The sequence below is a fragment of the Ascidiella aspersa genome, chromosome 5 (genome assembly GCF_963924565.1).
Source record: "Ascidiella aspersa chromosome 5, kaAscAspe10.2, whole genome shotgun sequence".
NCBI classification, from domain to species: domain Eukaryota; kingdom Metazoa; phylum Chordata; class Ascidiacea; order Phlebobranchia; family Ascidiidae; genus Ascidiella; species Ascidiella aspersa.
In genome coordinates, this window is record NC_139451.1 from 32,574,130 (window position 1) to 32,593,679 (window position 19,550).

At 32.9% G+C, this 19,550-nt stretch overlaps 3 protein-coding genes across 3 annotated transcripts; 2 read left to right on the plus strand and 1 right to left on the minus strand.

Moving 5' to 3' along the window:
- Positions 1 to 853: 853 nt before the first annotated feature.
- Positions 854 to 5,272, minus strand: LOC146146402 (retinol dehydrogenase 12-like). The gene is made up of 7 exons (XM_083389972.1): positions 5,098 to 5,272; positions 4,252 to 4,388; positions 3,726 to 3,831; positions 3,198 to 3,360; positions 2,066 to 2,229; positions 1,414 to 1,495; positions 854 to 1,028 (listed from the first exon to the last, which is right to left on the minus strand). Exons 1-7 carry the CDS (start codon positions 5,261 to 5,263, stop codon positions 854 to 856), a joined length of 993 nt encoding a protein of 330 aa, XP_083246098.1. The 5' UTR covers positions 5,264 to 5,272.
- A 1,479-nt stretch (positions 5,273 to 6,751) lies between these two features.
- LOC146146403 (retinol dehydrogenase 12-like) lies at positions 6,752 to 12,718 on the plus strand. Its single transcript, XM_083390752.1, has 8 exons — positions 6,752 to 6,764; positions 8,197 to 8,340; positions 8,724 to 8,860; positions 8,923 to 9,028; positions 9,336 to 9,498; positions 10,427 to 10,599; positions 11,645 to 11,738; positions 12,520 to 12,718. Exons 1-8 carry the CDS (start codon positions 6,752 to 6,754, stop codon positions 12,701 to 12,703), a joined length of 1,014 nt encoding a protein of 337 aa, XP_083246878.1. The 3' UTR covers positions 12,704 to 12,718.
- Positions 12,719 to 14,041: 1,323 nt separating this feature from the next.
- On the plus strand, positions 14,042 to 18,888 carry LOC146146404 (retinol dehydrogenase 12-like). Its single transcript, XM_083390402.1, has 7 exons — positions 14,042 to 14,672; positions 14,738 to 14,874; positions 14,945 to 15,050; positions 15,716 to 15,878; positions 16,786 to 16,958; positions 17,416 to 17,509; positions 18,135 to 18,888. The coding sequence occupies exons 1-7, from the start codon at positions 14,540 to 14,542 to the stop codon at positions 18,316 to 18,318; spliced, it is 990 nt and encodes a 329-aa protein (XP_083246528.1). The 5' UTR covers positions 14,042 to 14,539; the 3' UTR covers positions 18,319 to 18,888.
- The last annotated feature ends 662 nt before the right edge of the window (positions 18,889 to 19,550 follow it).

Consider the following 19,550-nt stretch of genomic DNA (forward strand, 5'->3'; position numbering starts at 1 on the left):
ACAGTCGGAGGTAGACATTAAAAAATAACAAATGGTAAGAAAATAAATCTAAAAGCGGCAGAGCTCAATTCTTCACAACTCAAAAAACAGATGTACTATAACACGTTAAATGGTGGGCTAGGGTTGGTCAAAACATTATAACTTGCGGTCATCTTGGGAGTCTTAGACAGAGTTTCTTTTTTAAGCAACTGGTGCATATTTCCTCAAAAAACGCTTTTTCACAAAACTTTTTTTTGAGATCATTTAATGTTTTTTGTTTCTCGTTTGTCGACCGACTTGAAAAACAAGTCAAGTCCCACTCGAAGTCAAATCACTGACATAAAAAGAAAAGATAAAAAACATGAAAATAAGAAACTCGCCCGATTATGAGCAATAATTGAACTTAAAAGTAGCAAAAATGTCATTTTAATAGTTATAAAAAGTCATTTAATAGTTATAAAACTATACAGCTCAATTTTTATACTGTGGTTTGCTTGATACATTCTTAGTGTTTTCGCAATTAATTTGCAAAACATCACATCTTTTTTGGAGTTGGCATTTCAGGCTAACGTCGTGGTTTGTGTCATTTTTATAACTTGACCTTTTAGTAAAAAAATGATATCAGGTTGTATCTGTTGTACAAAAATATCGGGTATCAGAATAGAACAGAAAGTATCGGACAGCCTCGCAAATAACCAACGATTAAAGAAGGATTGCCGAGTCGAGTTTTTGGAATAACATCGTCCCAATTTTGGTGTAGAATTTTAGCGCGAATTTTTTACTGCGAAACATTATGGAATGCAGTTATGGCGGAAGTGGACGTTTTTGGCAAAGTTTCGGTTCGGTTGAGGTCCAGCTTCCAGAAAACGTTGCTTTAAATCAGCTGAGTAGCTTGAGCGCTTTTTTTCCAAAGCAGTTTGGCAGCTGTTGAGTTGCGAGCAGCCTCCCACACTTCCTGCCTTCCGCAGTCCTTGAAGTATTCGCCGCTGTGTGTTGTAACGGGGGAAAGGGAGCAGTGCAGGATCGTCTGTGCTCCGTACACAACTGGCCTGTGAACGGAGAATAAGTTGTCGTTAAATTGTGACTGGCGTTGTAAAGCGTTAGATTGATCTTTATTTATTAAAAAGGTTTTCATCGGAATACACTTTTTTACCTTTTATTTATCAGGTTTTTTTAATTTAAAGTATTTTTATACAAAATGTTTTTCGTTTATATTAAAAACGTCGACAATTTTACCAAAATAGCGAATTCTAATATTTTCGCGATAGTCCCTTTGTAAGGTCTGTTGTTTTTTTGCTCAGGAATTTGGAAAGCGAAAATCCACCATTGCTCGCTTTGCAGCAAAGCAACGTCAAGTTAGTGGCAGCCTCAGGGTTAAAATTGCAGAAATTGGAGCATAAAACCACAGAAAAACAACGATTTTGCCACATTTACCTTCTCACTAGCCTTAGGAAGTAACTGTTGAACTTAGCGAAGTAGTAAGGCATGTTGTTTTCGATCTCACTGTAAACCACGCCTGGAAACAGAAGTTGCAGATTAAAAGAGTGTTCTGTGGAAAATTAAAACACGCGAATTGCTGGCTGCAGTTGCGGTGGTTTATATAGAAATTAATCCATTCGGCAACGTTCGTGTGCATTCGGCTCAAGCCCGTGCGGATGTGTTGGCCTTAGTTCAAACACGGACGGACACATTATTACGTTCGCGAACATTCAATTGCAGGACTAAATGGCCAAACAACGAAATTAAGCATCCCCGAATCGGTAATTTCATAATGCATTATATATGATTTCTTGTATAGCGACTTCACTAGCCGATTATACAATATTTTGCCGACCTCAAACCTGAAATTCGGCGCTTGGCCCGCTTATTGATGCTACCCATCTCAATTTTGTTGTTTCGCTGAGTCCGACTCTGCAGCCCTGGCCACGAGTAAATAACAATTTGATTACTAGTTGTTTTCATTATAACTTCAAAGGCCTTTCTTGCGACGTTAAGTGAAGCATTTTACTGAAACGTTAGCAACGGCACAAAGCGTTGGAACCCGATGGAAAGGGGGATTATTGATTTTTTAGAAAGTTGTGTTAACCTGGTGTCAGTGAATAGCTTGTGATGTCGTGATCCGCATATCTTCGGTGAAGCTCTGATGTGAAAAGGATGCTCGCAAGTTTACTGGTTCCGTACATCTGATACGCATCAATGATTCCGCTTGTGGCTTCCTTTATGAAGTCATAGTCGATTGAAGAGACGGTTCTGTGTTTAAATAACAACAAGAAGTTGGCTCTGGGATACGAATTCTATAATGTTAAAGTACCAACAAGTTTAACATCGGGAGAAACTAGTTACCCTAAAAACGTACTTTAAATCAGTGTGTAATCACTGATGTGTGTGAGCTAACCCATAAGGACTTCGTGGGGCTACTTTACCAGTAAAAAACAATTCAATATAAAGCTCACTAATTTTTTTGGGGGAAATATTTCTTCATAATTTCTTCATTTTCTATTTAATAAAAAAACTAAGTAAAATTCATCATACCTGGCCGCAATCTAACATGCCTAAAAATAATAAAGGTATACGGTAGACTCGGTAGTACACATAAATTTTCAAACCAGTTTATCAATAGATTAAGCTTGTTTTTTTATGTTAATAACTAAATTGCAAAGAAAACCTGCTCAAAGCGGCTTCTTCAAAAGACAAAGGGGATGTTCAAAGGCCAAGTGCATATAAAGTCCACAAATTGTTTTTTTTGCGGGCCTCAGTCTGCTGCATCCTGTTCGTGAAACTAGCATGTGGTGAGATTTAACTCACGACCTCATCACCGAGACCGTCGCTCTACAGAATGAGTTGCACCGACTTAGTGATAAAGTCAATTTGAGAAATTACCGTAGTAGCTTTGTGTGCCGCATCCTGTTCGCAATACTGGCCTGTGGTGAGATTCGAACTCACGACCTCGTCATGATGAGCAAATGACACATCGCTGTCAATGCACATTAAACCGCAAGGACCAAGGCGCTTAAAGCAAATCAAGAAACACAAAAATAATGTTGCAAGCTCCTCTTGCGTGGGTATTAAGGTTGTTATCCCCTTACACCTCGAAAGGTTCAATAGTGAAGCAGGTAAAACCCCGATCTGTCCCTTTTATGGTGATACAGTTAGTTCAAACAAAGCATATGATGTTACTGTATACTGTATTGAAGCTGCATTTCTGCACATAACCTTACTTGTACATTTCTGACGATAAATTAACGATTCTGACGGGTCTTGTGTGAGATTGCTTCTTCATTTTTTCCAAGAGTAGGTTTGTTAGGAGAAAGGGGCCAAGATGGTTGATTGTGAAAACTTGGTTAAAACCATACTTTGAAATTCCACGCAGTCCCAAAACACCTTCACACAACACAACGTTACAAATTTCAAAGTTTCAAGATGACATAGCAATTGATTTTGCTACTTTCTGTGCATTGCCAAATTGCCCAAATGTATTTAGATGCGCATTACAACTTAGTATTTAAATAATCTGTAGATTAAACTTAATGATAGTGAAATAAAGAAACAATTAAACATAACAATCATAAACATAACGGCAGGACACTAACTATCAGTTACTGTCAGTTATTAAATACATTTCCAATATTTTATATTTTGTTTAATCCTTTACCACCGATACTGGTAACAGCAAACAAAGTTTTATGCTCGCAACAATGTAAATATTTGCACAGATTACAAATTGAGGTCATACAGTTGTTTTTTACCGGCATTGTTGACCAAGATATCCAACCATTTTTCTTGGGAATCAAAATCCTTGGCGAATTTTCTGATGGAATCAAAGTCACCCAAGTCTAGATGCATGGTTGCAATCTGTGAAACACATATATATTATTTCTTTTTTAATTAGACTTTTAATCATTGCCATAAAATAACAATTATTGATTTTTCCATCATATTTTGCAATAAAATTTACCCTTTGCCAGAAATTATTTAAGTTTATATTTAGTTCTTTTTTTTTTGGTAAAATTGTGATAGAATTTGTAAAAAAGGATTAAGTTTTTTTGAAATACTTTAAATAAGCCATACAGTGGGTAAAGATATTCATATTTTTCTGCCTAATCTAAACAGCAAAGTTTTCGAATGCGAACTGCTAATCCATTTTGATTCATGAAAGCAAATATAAAACTTGTATTTATGGTGTCATTTTTTTTAAATAGGTCAGCACCATGGAGTTTATAACAAAAAATACCATGTACTCAATTTTTAATATATACACTGAGTAAAACCTACATTGGAGTTCCCAGACAGCTGAATAATTTCCTTTTTAGCAGCTTCTGATCTCTCAATATTCCTCGACGCAATGATCACCCGAGCACCCATCTTGGCAAACTCAATCGCCGTTACTTTGCCAATACCAGTGTTGCCACCTATATGTACAAAACAAACTCAATAAATAATATGCCAGTCAATTATTTAAAAGATTATAATACTTATTTTGTAAGTTATTAGTTTTAGCAGTTTTGTAAACAAGTCATTTTGAAATTTAAGTCCAAGTTAAGTCTTATAATATTTTAACATAGTCAAGTTTTCTATGATGGTTTATGTCATTTTTAAACAACACACATTTTTAGGGTTGATTAGGTAACAGCAGTGGTTGTCAACCTTTTTTGCAGCGTTTTTTTTTTGGAAATTGGTGAAATACAGGCTGTAGAATCCGGACTGGACTCGGGACTCGACAAAATCGCACATTTGACCGGAGTCGGACTCGGGTTATTTTTAACAGACTTCGCAGCCCTGGTACCAACAAGACTTTGGTTACCCGCATCTCAATACTTTTGTAAGCATACAAAACAAAAGACTGCAGCATAAATAAGTTTAAATTTTATTAAAATAAGCCATGTCTTGGTATTGCTTCTGCAAAATTCAATTTTCTCAAGAATTGAAAAATCTTGTAGGAACCAATCTCAATAATTCTAATCATGTAAACTACTGCAGTTGACGACCCAACCAAATCAAAGAGCAACCCATGATAGGTTGAGAAACTCTGGTGACAGATTCAGCAGAATAATGCACACTGAAAATTTATCTATTCCTACTTTATCCAAATATTGGAACATAAATAGCATATTTTCTCACCAGTAATCAAAATGTTTTTTCCGCTTAATTCCTTATTACAGTTACACATGGGGCCTCGTTTTATCTTAGTTTGCCAGTAGTAGACGGCCATTGAAAGAGCAACACACAGAACGGCAGCCTTATTTGAAATCATCTTAGGTAGCTTGATACTTATCCGACTTGACATTTAATTCTTAAAAAATAAATACAAAATTAAAACTTAATAAACATAATTTTAAAAGATAAACATTCAAATTTGCAACTGGCCTAGAAAAATATGTGTTTTGCACCTAAACTATGACCCACTGGCCAGACCCTGCAAATATCGCCTATGAACAAAAAATGTAGCCTTAAACTGAAATCAAGGAGCTAGATATACACTGCATCCTAAAGATATAGTAGAAAAACAAAGAAATGGTAATGTTTGAACAAAAAGAGGCATATCTTTGACCACACTGCTCATAAATAATATATACCAATAAGGCCCTGTACTGTATATTGCTATATTTCCCATGATATTTTGTAAGCAACAATCACCTGTAAAAAGTGTGAACTGCTGAACAATTTTTAAACAAGTCTAGCTTTATACTGCACAGTAAAAAAATTGTTGAATTATTACCTTTAAATTGTAAACAAACAAACTACTTAAGCATAACAGTAACTAGTAGGCTATCCCAATCCTAAGTGAGTTGCAAATGCCATTAAAAATGCGCCGATTCGTTTTTTAAAGATGCAAGTATTTCTTAAAAAGTCCAAAATATCGTCACTTTAAATGATGTCATTGTCACCACGTCATCAGTGACATATCGCGCAACGCATAATAAAAATGATGCAATAACTATGTCATAACACTGAAGGAAATACGTAGTTATTCACAGTTTTTGGTCTCCGCTTTGCAATTCGCCTTGTTTACCTACAAAAACAAATTATGTGTAACGTTTTGCATAAAAGGTTGTCATCTTGGCGTTGTTTACTCCGTATCCGTCAGAAATCAGTGCAGTTCTAAGCAAAAAGGTCTACGACAATTTAACAATACTTGACCCAACCAAACCCAAACGCTAACCACCGCCCTAACCCAAATAATGTGCGATAATTTAATAATTATAACGCTTCAGGCCCCAATACCTCAATTTTTGACGTAAAAATCTTAAATACAATGGACGAGAAACCATCCGAGTTTGGGATTTTTTCCCCAGCATTTAAAGAATTATTGAAATAACGCACATTATTTGGGTTAGGATTCGGGATGGCGTTAGGGTTTAGTTGGGTCAAGTGTTATTAATCCTATCTCATATTTTTTGTTATCTTTTCTGAACTTTTAATGAATATTTTTAATTTATCTTCACCGGGAGTTTATCTGGCCCAAATCAGTGCATTGCCAGGACCTCAAGGTCTAAAAGTCTAGACTTTTCTGCCATAGGATGCCCTGATTGTCGTAGACCTTTTTGCTTAGAAATGCACTGATTTCTAACGGATCGGGTGTAGTTCGATGTTTATGATGCCGGGAAATTGACTTCCGTATGTAAACAAACCACTCAAGCATGACGGTAGTAACCCACGTGTTTTGCATGGTCAATAAATGCAAAATTGCCGAGTCACGCTTTGTATGACGAAACGAGTCTCTTAAATTTGAAATAAGGTTTTAAAATTATTAAGAATGGAGTTATTTCTAACTATGTCATCGCAAAGTAGTGATGCAATAAAAAAGGTAACATATGGTGCGATGGAATATCCGGAAATAACGTAGCTTTTCTGCGTGTTACTGGATTATACAGTATACAGCCTGTAGTCAGTACTCAGTAGGGCGCTGGTCTACAATTCTACCACTTTTTTTAGTAAGAGTAACGAAACTGTCAAAATTTAAATTGCCAACTGAGAAATTAATATAATAATACTTGACCCGCATCATAACCGACACCCTAACCCAAGTGCGTTGGTTTGATAAAAATTTGAACACGTGGAAGGATTCTAGGTTAGCGCTGGAGAGTGTTTTTCATGTTCATATACCTACAATGTGACTATTGGTTGCTAGTAAAGGCCCGTTTACACTACAGCTGCACTGAGCGGAGCTGAGCTGCACTGGGCGTGGAATTGTTTTCACTACAGCTGCAGTGAGCTGCGCTGGGCGTAAAAATCGCGACAAAACGTAAATGTTTTTCTAGCTGCACTGGGCTTGAGTTGAGCAAAGCGTGGAAATCGCTCCAAAGTGTATTTTTTTCCAGCTGCACGGGGCTTGAGTTTAGCAAAGCGTGAAACGTTCACCACAATAGAATTTAAATGCAAATTATGCCCAGCGCAGCTGAGTGCAGCTGTAGTGTAAACGGGCCTTTAAAGCCAGAAATAAGCGCTTTGCAGTACCCCATCATCACAGCAATCGCTTGGATGTTGTGAAAGATTTTCTTGGAAAAAAATGTTTTGAATAACTTTTTATGCAACACATTTTACACTGTGAAAACCCTTTGTTGTGGTGCAATGTTTGCAATACTTTTTAGGTAACTTTTCACTGTTGTACTTCTATATTAGTTATATGTTTGAAAATCAGTGAACATAAGTACATTTCTCTTTAAAGATTAATTTGTATTGAATATAGCAATTTACTGTGCATTTCTTAATCAGTTAAATTCATTTTTAATCTGCAAATATATACTTTGTGGACACATTCTTTGTTTTATTGTTGCCGATAGTTCTGGGACGAATCTAAAATGTTCATGTTAAATTTTAAATATTCTTTCCGTTAGTACCAGGCTTATAAATGTAGAATTATTTTAATTTGCTCTTTATTCAATATTGTTTATAATAAGTAACATCACTTTTAATAAAGTTAATATTGAATCTGTTAATACCACTTTATACAAATTGTTCAATGTTTGTATTATGACTTGAGGTAACATAAAAACTATGTAAATTAAAAAGTCTTGAAATAAAAGGTTTGCTTCAATATGAACATTTTTTACTTAAGTATATTACTTGTATTGCTATAATATATCTTTAAGTACAATGTATTTCCTAAGGTTTATTTAAATTAAAATAAACAAGTAGAAAACGTTATGACATTATTTCAAAACAAATTTACCCATTTTACCTATACAGGCAATTTCAATATTTTTTATTCTTAAAAAGTAACTCTTCAAACGTTGTCGTTGAAACAGTTAGTTATTGTTGCTCTGTTTGCGTATGTTGCTTATTATTGGCAAACTCAAGTCATACGAGGCCCTGTTCATCAGAGTAACAAAGATCTAACTGGAAAAACTGTCATAATCACAGGTATATGCATTTACATTTTTGGTATTTGGAAAAACTGTCATAATAACAGGTATATAAGTTTGTATTTGTGCTGTATTGTACACTGTATAATGTTACACTTTATTATTAACAGGAAATCTTTGTCTGATGCAAAACTGTAATTTTGTCTAATTTGAAAATAATCAGGTCAATACTGCATTATATATTCAGCCAACGGTTGCTAGTTATCAGGCATTTTATGAAAAAAAATTGGTGTTCCTGAGGGAATTCTAATCCATAGGGTATCTTACTAATATATGGCTCAATGCATATTTCATAAGTATCGGCTATCTTAACAGAATTTGATGAGAAGGATATGCACTGCATCCCACAGTTTTTCAGTTTTGTTATTGTTAATGTTTTAGGTGGAAATGAAGGAATTGGAAAAGCTGCTGCGATAGAATTTGCCAAATATGGAGCAAAGGTCATCATTGCATCTAGAAATGTCTCTAAATCAGAAAGAGCTATATTGGAAATCAGTAAATTATCTGGAAACAAAAATGTAAAACTCAACTTTTTTTCTTTTTATTATAGCTGTTTAACAGTTTTTGTTTCATTTTGCAGATCCGAGCCCTGAGTTTGGATCTTGGAGACTTTGATTCTGTCAAATTATTTGCACAAAATATTTTGAAAACTGAAAAAAACATTGATTACCTTATTAACAATGCAGGTTGATCTTCTGAAACAATTTTGTTTTTTTGGTAGTTAAAAACGTGCAAGCCAAAATTAAATTGAAGTATTTTTAAGAAAGTTGTTTCGTTTTAAAAATAAATATTATTCAGTAATAATCAACCTCAGTCATTTATTAAGAAGTTGAAAGAATATGTTTCACCTTTAATGGCACCATCTCTCTTGTAGTTACCATTATTTTTAGGCGTGACCTTATCTTTTAATTAACATAACATTTTTTTAAGAAATATCCACAAATAGGTATTTTGGAAATATAAATTCACAGTAACTTTGAACAAACTTTTCAGGTGTTAGTCGGTGGCCTGGTGTTTCAAAGTATGGTTTCAACAATGTGTTTACTGTCAATCATCTTGGTCCATTTCTGCTTACAAACCTTTTGCTTGAAAAAATGAAATCCACTTCAAGAACTCGTCCAGTTAGAATTATAAATGTGTCATCCAGAATGCACATGTAAGTTTTAATTGCCTATGTAAGTTTGAAAAATTGAATTGTTTTTCAGCAAGATGTTTGCATGTATATTTCTTGTTTTTTTCTTATGATTTTGGAAAAAAAAATAAATGCAATGTTTATGATTATACTAAATCAGCGTGGTTAATTAAAGTATAAACATTAGAATATGGGCCGCTGGTCTAGAATCCTACCACAATTATTAAATCAACGCACAATATTTGGGTTAGGGTATTCTAGACCAGCACCGAATATGGTAGAATCCTACCACAATTATTAAATCAACGCACAATATTTGGGTTAGGGTATTCTAGACCAGCACCGAATATGGTAGAATCCTACCACAATTATTAAATCAACGCACAATATTTGGGTTAGGGTATTCTAGACCAGCACCGAATATGGTAGAATCCTACCACAATTATTAAATCAACGCACAATATTTGGGTTAGGGTATTCTAGACCAGCACCGAATATGGTAGAATCCTACCACAATTATTAAATCAACGCACAATATTTGGGTTAGGGTATTCTAGACCAGCACCGAATATGGTAGAATCCTACCACAATTATTAAATCAACGCACAATATTTGGGTTAGGGTATTCTAGACCAGCGCCGAATATGGTAGAATCCTACCACAATTATTAAATCAACGCACAATATTTGGGTTAGGGTATTCTAGACCAGCACCGAATATGGTAGAATCCTACCACAATTATTAAATCAACGCACAATATTTGGGTTAGGGTATTCTAGACCAGCGCCGAATATGGTACTAATAGTATGCATAGTTAACAATATGATGGTATACATAAAAAACAAAATTATAGTCAAACAGTAAAAAACCTAGCTGATCTTTTAATGGTACACAATATTGCACTTTGGAAGCAATATGAAATATTTCACATTAATCAATTTTTTCTTCTCAGGTATCCGGCAAAATTTGACTTTAAAGCAATAAAACTCGACACTAAAGAACATGATGATTATTTTCCAATCTACATAACATATGGCTTAAGCAAACTCGCAAATGTCTACTTTACATCAGAATTAAATGAGAGAATCAAGGATTATGACATCACAACCTTCTCTGTGCACCCCGGTTTGTTATTTTGTATTTATATATTTATGAACAGCAAGCATATTAAGTTCAGCGCTTAACATATGAAGAGTTTATTGAATATCAATTAACCACAATGATCTCCATACAACCAAAGTATAATTCAGACTTTCTGGCGCCTTCAAAACCAGTCATTTTTTTAGCTGGACATAAAAGAAAAGAGCTTGATTATGCAATTTTCAACGAAATATACTATTTGTTTCATTGTCATTATTTTGTGAGGCAATATTACTTTATAAACTTTTAGTTTGCAAGAACCTGCTATCAGTACACCCAGGTGCCTTATGTAAATCTGACAGCCTGATCAAGATTGTAGTTCAAGTAGGGCAGGCTAAAAAAAAACTAGCCTGCAGTGAGGTTTGAGCTCACAACCTTTAGCCATACCGAAACAATCACTCTTTCAACTGAGCAGCGCAGTCTTAGATGGAGCTGGTCAACAAACAAACATGTTTTATCTCTGTGAAACGCCAACATCAGGAAATGCAAAAGGCCTACATTAGCTTAATAGCTATATACCATCTCTACATTTAGTTTAGGCCTTCCTAGGCATTCCTGAATCTTAACTTGGTGTTTTGACAAAGATGCAAAATAATGTGGGTATAATAAAAACAAAATCCGTCAAGCTGTGATATCAATGATTAATAAAGTTGTACAATTTATAATAATAGCTTGAGAAGCGCACCAACAAAAGTCAGTCGGCAAGGTTTTAAACTTTTAATTTAAATATGCATTCGCCATATAACAAAATTGCATTATTAGTTTATCTTATTCAAATAGAATTAGAACTGTCTGACTGATTTTTGTTCAAAGCGGTTCACTTCTCAAGCTATTAATAAATTTTGGAACTTTTATTGTCGGCCTTATGTGTTCTGTTGGAGGGCAAGATTCTGTTGTAGAAACACATACCAAGCTTACAATTTATAATAGTATTAATGTTTTTAACCCATTTTTCTTTAAGGAAGAGATGTATTAGTGCAATGTGAGTTTTGCTTGTGTGGTGAGCCTTAAAATACTATGTTTTATTCAGGATTGGTTGAAACTGAAATTGCAATGAACAAAACAACAACCTCATACTTTCAAAGGATGACCGCCAAATGGATTGTGCTTAAACTACTAGGAAGGTAAGGCCTTGTATTATTGGTGATTACTAGGAGTGTGAGTATTACTTATATGTTTATGGTGAAAATTACATTTATTGAAGTACAATAATATTCCAGCTAAGTTCACAACTTGAACTGGAGCACTTTATCAAACCTAGTGATTCTTTGTTACAGCGTAACGTGCAAATTGTATGGAATACAAAGCCTATATCGGCCAAACTGAACACTGATTTTTAGGGCTAATGTAACATTCGAGACAGAAAATGTGGACGTATTAAAGCTTTACCGTTTCCATTTTTTTTATAAAAGCTTATGTTCACATAATATTTATTATTGTTCATATAATTTCAGGCAAAGTGTAACTTTTAAGTCAGTCACAGCTGACAAATAGTGAATTTTAGTTTATATTTTATTATATCATTAACTTTTTTGAGATGTTTAATAACTGTAATTAATAATAAATAGAAAAAGTCGAACCTAGATTTTGATAAATTTTTTTGCGAACTTAAATGCGTTCAAAGTCAATTGGGATGTTACTGTAATTCTACAAGTTCTGTTTGGGTTTTAGACATTTAACAAGTATTAGTTCCTTTATGTGCTATTACCTTTGATATAACTTATCCATCCATGAAGAACAAGTGTTTAAATTATTTTAAAAGGAAATAATGTTAAACTGCCAAGTTGTAACTTCACAACCAGTTCTATTGTGCTTGTTACTAGGTTCTCCACATAAATTGTTGTTTTATTAGGTTATATATAAACATCTGCACGTTAAAAGTATTGCTATAAATTTTATGTGTAGATCCCCATTCTATGGTGCCCAAACTATTCTCTATTGTGCTTTGGACGAGCAAGTAACTGAATTCAGTGGAGGATATTTTGCCGACTGCGCAAATGTAAAACTTCATGAAAAAGCAAGTGATAAAAAAGTCGGTGAAAAACTTTGGGAAGTCAGCTTGGATGCAGTGAAAGATTATATTAAATAAAAAATTATATTTGAAAAAATGTTTAGTAACTCATTTAACTCATAACATGCAATCTTGTGCAATCCATATCCTGTAATTCACATACTATTTTAAAATGTATTTTTTTCTCTTCATTTTAAAGATATTAGTTGTGTTAATATTTATTTTATATACTTCTTTGTAGTGACATAGTCATTTCTTCAAATTGAACTACATCATAGAATGTTATTGGTGATTACTTTATTGTGTATCGCTTACAATTGTATATTAGTTGTACTTTATATAATTTATGCATTGGATTTTATAGAGTATGCAATTGTTAGTTATGTAAAACATTTCAGCATATTAGAATGCTTATAATATGTAAACTGTTGCTACCAGGCATAATCAGTCCAATATAATGCAATTGTTATTACCGGAGGAGCTATTCTTTGATTAATCTCCTATACCAGTGGTTCCCAACCTTTTTGATGCTTTTAAATATTCACAAACTCCTTACATTGTTGTGGTGTAATATCTGTGTTTAGTTCTTTTTAATATTTCAGTCTGTCTGCCTAGTGCGCCATAGTTGAGTAAAGTAACACACAACACAAAATTACTTTATGACACGTTTATTTTAATGCATGTTCTGCTGCTGCATCTATGAAGTAAGTCATGCGTGATTGTGTTGTGACTATGCTAAACGTATGTCATCTTTGCGAACGATATCATAAACTAAAATCACGTACATGTGAGCTGTAACAATGTTGTCTTCTATTTCATAATCTATTTGTGTTATATCTCAATGCGATTTTAATGTTACAATGTGATTTTATCACATACCAAGATTGTGATTAAGCATGTTTCCCAGCGTTAATTAATTTAATGAAGTTATATTGAGAAGTTTTTGCGGACCCCCAGGTATCCATGGACCCCCGGTTGAGAACCACCGTCTTATAATATGTTCACTGTATACCAAAACTAATTAAGGATAACTTTGATATTATGGCACCACTTATAAACTTATAGTTGAAAAGCAGAAATAAAATACTAAGAAGTTAGCATTTTAAGGCAACTCTTAGCATTAAACTACACTTAACTGTCTGATTTCTTGTGCGCATTTCCAACAAATAGCTAATTTCTTCTCTTGTGACACAAAGAATGTTTTTTTTAACTGTTGATGTGTGTGCTTTTTATTAAAGTTATAATTCACTGTGATTTCTAATTTTTTTAAATTGCTCATTAATTTTACATTTGCTTTTAGAATTTAGGTTTAAATAGTGTAAGTTTAATGGCTGTGTTGAGTGCTGCTGGTAGACCAACAATTCCAGATCTCTAGTTTGACACAATCAACTTAAAAGGTATTGACATCAGGTGTAAGTTGTATTGTTATGACATTGAAAAGTATATTTATATTTTTTCTATGACAATTTATGATTTTTAATAGCATATCACCAAGTTCAATTTAAATCAAAAATTCAATTTATTATAATTGGCTTTGTAGTTACCTATGCTTATGAAATAATGTTGTTTACTAACACATTACTACCTAATAGCCTGCACCACATTTTAACTTTGTTTTAATAGACATATTTACCGTTAGTATGCAGGCAATGTTATATTGATTTTGCAGAATTTTTAACCAGTGCACAATATTGTTTTTGTTGAGTACTACATAGGAATATTAACAAAAAAGATTTAATATTGGTTGTGCTTTGTAACTAAATTGCCTTACATACATTTTATTATATAAACTGTTGCTACCAGGCATAATAATTACAATTACCAGAGGAGCTTTTTTATTATGGACAAAAAAAACATTATTACATTATTTTTAAACAGTTTTGTGTTTTAGTTTTTTAAGTATTTGATTGTAAAATGGTGTCATTAAAACAGTTTGTTATTGTTGCTCTGTTTGCATATGTTGCTTATTATTGGCAAACTCAAATAAAAAGAGGCCCTGTTCATCAGTCTAACAAAGATCTAACTGGAAAAACTGTCATAATCACAGGTAGTTAAGTTGTTGATGTCGCGAATCACTATTATTTTTTACTTTTGTTATTGTTAATGTTTCAGGTGGAAATGAAGGAATTGGAAAAGCTGCTGCGATAGAATTTGCCAAATATGGAGCAAAGGTTATCATTGCTTCAAGAAATGTCTCTAAATCAGAAAGAGCTATATTGGAAATCAGTAAATTATCTGGAAACAAAAATGTATGACTAATACTTTAAATTTTTGCTATATGTAATATTTTATGTATTACAGTTATTTTTCATTTCTTAGATTCGTGCCTTAGGTTTGGATCTTGGAGACTTTGATTCTGTCAAATTATTTGCACAAAATGTTTTGAAAACTGAAGAGAACATTGATTATCTCATCAACAATGCAGGTTGTTTTGAAATTGGTTTGGAAATTTAAAATTAAAAAATGGGAATGAAAGCATAGGTGAACTGTTTAAAAGCAGTTGTTCTCAACCAAGGTTCGATGAACCTTTTAAGGGTTTTGTGAAAATATTGTCTGAAATATTTTTCATGTCAATAAAATTTTTTTGATTTTTTTGCCGAGTCAAAAGATTTATATTGGAAAAAAGCAAGTAAATAAATTAGTTTGGCATAATAAATTTTGGTGTTGTTATACTTTTAATATTGGCTCCTGTTATTAAAGAAGGTGCATTGAGATAGATGTATTATAAAAGTTTGTATTAAAATAAATGTGCTAGATTTAACCAAAGCTTACAGAACAGCATTGGAGTTTGGCAGGTTAGCAAATGAACACTGGTTTAGAGATCAAAAGATCAAATTGTTCATATCAAAGCTAGCCTTACATACATTTTAAATTTTTATTTTGGTAACTTGGAAGAAACATAAAAAAAGATAGTTGAATTGACTAATAATTGGCAGTTATAACCGAAGCAACTTAATATATATTGCTATCCTTGGTGGTGTAATTGATGTTTTAGAAATATATGTTTTCAGAAAATATCAGCCCACACATTGTTTATTTGTAAGTGGGAACTCAGAGTTTTGTTACACACGCCATTTTTATGCTACTCAGGTGTCAGTCAGTGGCCTGGTGTTTCAAAGTATGGTTTCAACAATGTGTTTACTGTCAATCATCTTGGGCCTTTTCTGCTTACAAACCTTTTGCTTGAAAAAATGAAATCCACATCAAAGTCTCGTCCAGTCAGAATTATCAATCTGACGTCCAGGGTTCATATGTGAGTTTGCTAAAAATTTTGTTTTTATTTCAAATTTTATTTGGGAGGAGAGATCATTAAATAAAATATTGGAGTTTTAAATTTTATCTATTTGACAAAGAAATATTAAAGTAGTGAAATATTAACGGCTATAGCAGTGGTGTTCAAATTGGGGTCTGCGGTCCTTTTGGGGTCCGCGAGACAATTTTCTGGGACCGCAAAGCACCTAACAAAACATCAAAACGACGCCCCTGAAGAAGAAAACCTCTTGTGCAAAAAAAATTCAGGAAACTTACTTTTCCAAAGCAAGCTGATTAGTTGTTTATTCACGTTATTGTAATAGTATTGCATTGTGCTAATAAGAGTTACGTTTTTACAGCTTGCTGCGCTGACACTGTGGGCTATATATGGTCACGGTTTTAAAACTGTTCGTAATTGCTTCACTTCAATACAGTGATTTATTAGAGGTTAACATAACCAAGCTGATAGCAAAGAAGCAAGTGCACCAATTCTATTGTTACCATTAAAAACAAATGTTATTTTGTGTATATTTTTAAGGACCGTGAGCAATTAAAAAAATTACTGGGGGACCGTTGCGCAATTTTTCTAAAAAAGTTTGAGAACCACTGGGCTATAGAGTAATATGCAATTATTATAACTTTGGATATTGCATTGTGCATTCACCAGTAATTTGACAATCACCAAACGCTAATATAAATTAATATAGGTTGGATGACATTAATATTTTATGCAAATTATTAGTTTATTTTAGAATGAATATTGAAGCATATAGAGAAGTTAGCAGTATATTTTCAATGTTACCTCAATGTTAAAAAATAATAAACACAGCTACCTACTACTGTATGGGCTTTGATATAGTGATTATTTACAGCATTCTGATTTTAAAGCCCAATTATTTTACTTCTAGGTACCCGGGCAAATTTGACTTTGAAGCTATAAAGCTTGACACGACGGAAATTAACGATTATATTCCAAGTTACATCACATATGGTTTAAGCAAACTTGCAAATGTCTACTTTACATCGGAACTAAGTGAAAGGATGAAGGATTATGACATCACGACTTACTCTTTGTGCCCTGGTTTGTTTTTTCTTACGAATGATTAAAATGTGACAAACCTTTTGTTTTTTGCCAAGATTCTTCGCAGGTTTCTCGTTTTTTTGTAAAAAAATAGTTGTCAAAATTAAAAATTCTCCAAGTGAGTGAAGAAAACAGCTGACAACATCTGTACTTTTTAGTAGTTTGCTAATATGCTGTTTATCTTTAACTAACAATCATTTCTGGTGTAAGCGATCTCTAAAATATAAATTTAAAGTGGTACAGGTTTTTTGTACAATTTTTATACTTACATACCTAAAAGAAAAATGTAGTAGTATAAAACAAGTTTACAATGCAATGCAATAAAAAATATACCACTGCCTAATCTTTGTGCAAATATAGCTGTGAAAACATATTTCAAAGAAAAATAAATTATTAAAATTCTGTTTTCTTGCTAATTTTCGTAAAGCGGGATATAAAAATACTACATTTAAATTAGGGATGATTGAAACGGAGATTGCGATGAACAAGACGGTGAACTCTGTTTTGAAAAGAATGACTTTTAAATGGGTTTTGTACAGTTTATTAGGCAGGTATGGCACAAAATATTTTTTGTACTTATCATAGGGACAGTTTTTAAATGTCTAACATATAATAAGTGAAGTGTATAAACATATGTAAGTAGTAATTTTAATAACAATTATAAAATTCAAAAGAAAAAATATCTTATAATATTTGCTTAAAATGTTTAAAGCTTAAAATTAGTTTTTAGAATTAACAGATATATTAATATATGTCTCTGATAAAAAGAGACATCCTTAGCGCCTTGTTTATTTGCTATAATGCTGGATTTTGCCTAGGGTTAGGGTTAGGGCGGTTGTTTATATTTTCCATTTCTAATTTATTTATTTTTTGGAATTTCTGCACAGCGAAATATAAAGTTCTGTTAATGTGAAGAAATGATTTGATGCTTTGTACATGTTTTCACTCTAAATGTGACAATATATTCTGCACTAATATAAGAACACATTTTTTCCAATAACAAGAATTTATCACTGCAGATCATAAAATATATGCACTTATCTATTATTGTATGGTGCTCGTTACTATCTGTAAAAGTTTTTTATGACACTCAAGTATTAGGGAATTTATACCAATTGGCTTTCAAACTTAAAATACTGCTTCAAGAAAACGGTAGCTATAGTATTTTCTATACAGATCACCCTACTATGGGGCCCAAACTATTCTCTATTGTGCTTTGGATGACAAAGTAACTGAATTCAGTGGAGGATATTTTACCGACTGTGCAAATGTTAAACTTTCTGATCAGGCAAGCGATAAAGAAGTCGGCAAAAAACTTTGGGAAGTCAGCATGAATGCTGTAAAGGATTATCTTGGATAAGGAACTTTATTGAAAGAATTACGCAATAACTCGTTAAATCATCATATTGTTGTGCAATTAAAATTCTTTAATTCACATGCTTTGCTTTATTTAAAATTCAAGCGATTTTGAACAAAACATTTCACTAAACAATTATTTTGTGTTATGGAACTCACGAAAATGTAAAGCTACTGTCAGTTGCACTGTACATTGTTAGTAGGGATGTCCAATAATATAGAAACCAAGTTGTAGTATTGCTACTCATCAGGGTGGGGCAGACCTGCTACTCAACTAACATAGGAATTTTAGCAATAATTGGCGGCACAAAGCTGTGATCTAAACTTGAAAGGTAAATTTATCAAAAATTATAATAGGTTAACAACCGGAGGTAACTTAACTTCTTGACCCTAAAGCAAAATTTGGCCTAAAGACCTACAAATGTTTAAATTTCACCTATTTTGCTTATTGGGGTACAGTAATGACGTCATTTGGTATTGGATCAGATCTCAGGATTATTGTTCTTCTCCAAAATATCGGGTATTGGTTTTGCAAAAATATCAAGTATTGGACATCCCTAGTTAAAAGTTTTAAAGCTTTTGCAAGAACGCTGCATGATTCAGATTTTGAGTTATTTCTTAAATTAAGTCGTAATATGTTGCTGGTGTCTTCTTCAATGTGTGAGCTTAACATTTGTGTACACATCTTCAAAAAAAACACCTTTTCTAGTTGACATACTGCATTTTTTCAAATACTACCTAAATGTTGCACTTTTTTGAGCATGATACCAGATATGCCTTACAATAATTATCTTTATTCCGAAACAATAATTTTTTTTCTTGTGCTATATTTACACTTAATTATTCAAAAAGTTTCCATAAAAGTGCAAAAATAAAATACTGTTAAATTACATACAAAATGTGTCACACTAACTGCAGCAATTAACTGCGCTCTTTTGTTATTGTTTGGGTTTGTATGATGAGAAGCATTTACCTTTCCTATTATGATAGATAATTTGGGGGCCAGTACTTAAGCTCACATCCTGCTAATTAAAATCCAAGTTACCTATCATAAAAGCAGCTTGCTTTGTAATTTGCTGTTAACTTTACTTTTATGTTTAGAACAGATTATCGCAATAGCGTTGCATCTACTTGGTTATGAAATATTTCTCTCATCATTGAGTTGTTTTTTTGTGCAGTATTAATTCTTCCATCTATAGAGTGATTTATTTGAAATTGTGGTTTACTGTGATCTTT

Bases quoted from the DNA above. Each gene is read 5' to 3' on its own strand.
- LOC146146402 (XM_083389972.1), bottom strand. From the start codon at position 5,263: ATGTCAAGTCGGATAAGTATCAAGCTACCTAAGATGATTTCAAATAAG. The intron at 3,832-4,251 runs GTAGGTTTTACT...TGTGTTTCACAG, and splicing joins AGCTGTCTGGGAACTCCAAT to ATTGCAACCATGCATCTAGA. The intron at 1,029-1,413 runs GTAAATGTGGCA...CTCCGTTCACAG, and splicing joins TTCCTAAGGCTAGTGAGAAG to GCCAGTTGTGTACGGAGCAC.
- LOC146146403 (XM_083390752.1), top strand. The intron at 8,861-8,922 runs GTAAAACTCAAC...TTCATTTTGCAG, and splicing joins AATTATCTGGAAACAAAAAT to ATCCGAGCCCTGAGTTTGGA. The intron at 9,029-9,335 runs GTTGATCTTCTG...CAAACTTTTCAG, and splicing joins TTACCTTATTAACAATGCAG to GTGTTAGTCGGTGGCCTGGT.
- LOC146146404 (XM_083390402.1), top strand. From the start codon at position 14,540: ATGGTGTCATTAAAACAGTTTGTTATTGTTGCTCTGTTTGCATATGTT. The intron at 15,879-16,785 runs GTGAGTTTGCTA...TTTTACTTCTAG, and splicing joins CTGACGTCCAGGGTTCATAT to GTACCCGGGCAAATTTGACT. The intron at 17,510-18,134 runs GTATGGCACAAA...TTTTCTATACAG, and splicing joins TTGTACAGTTTATTAGGCAG to ATCACCCTACTATGGGGCCC.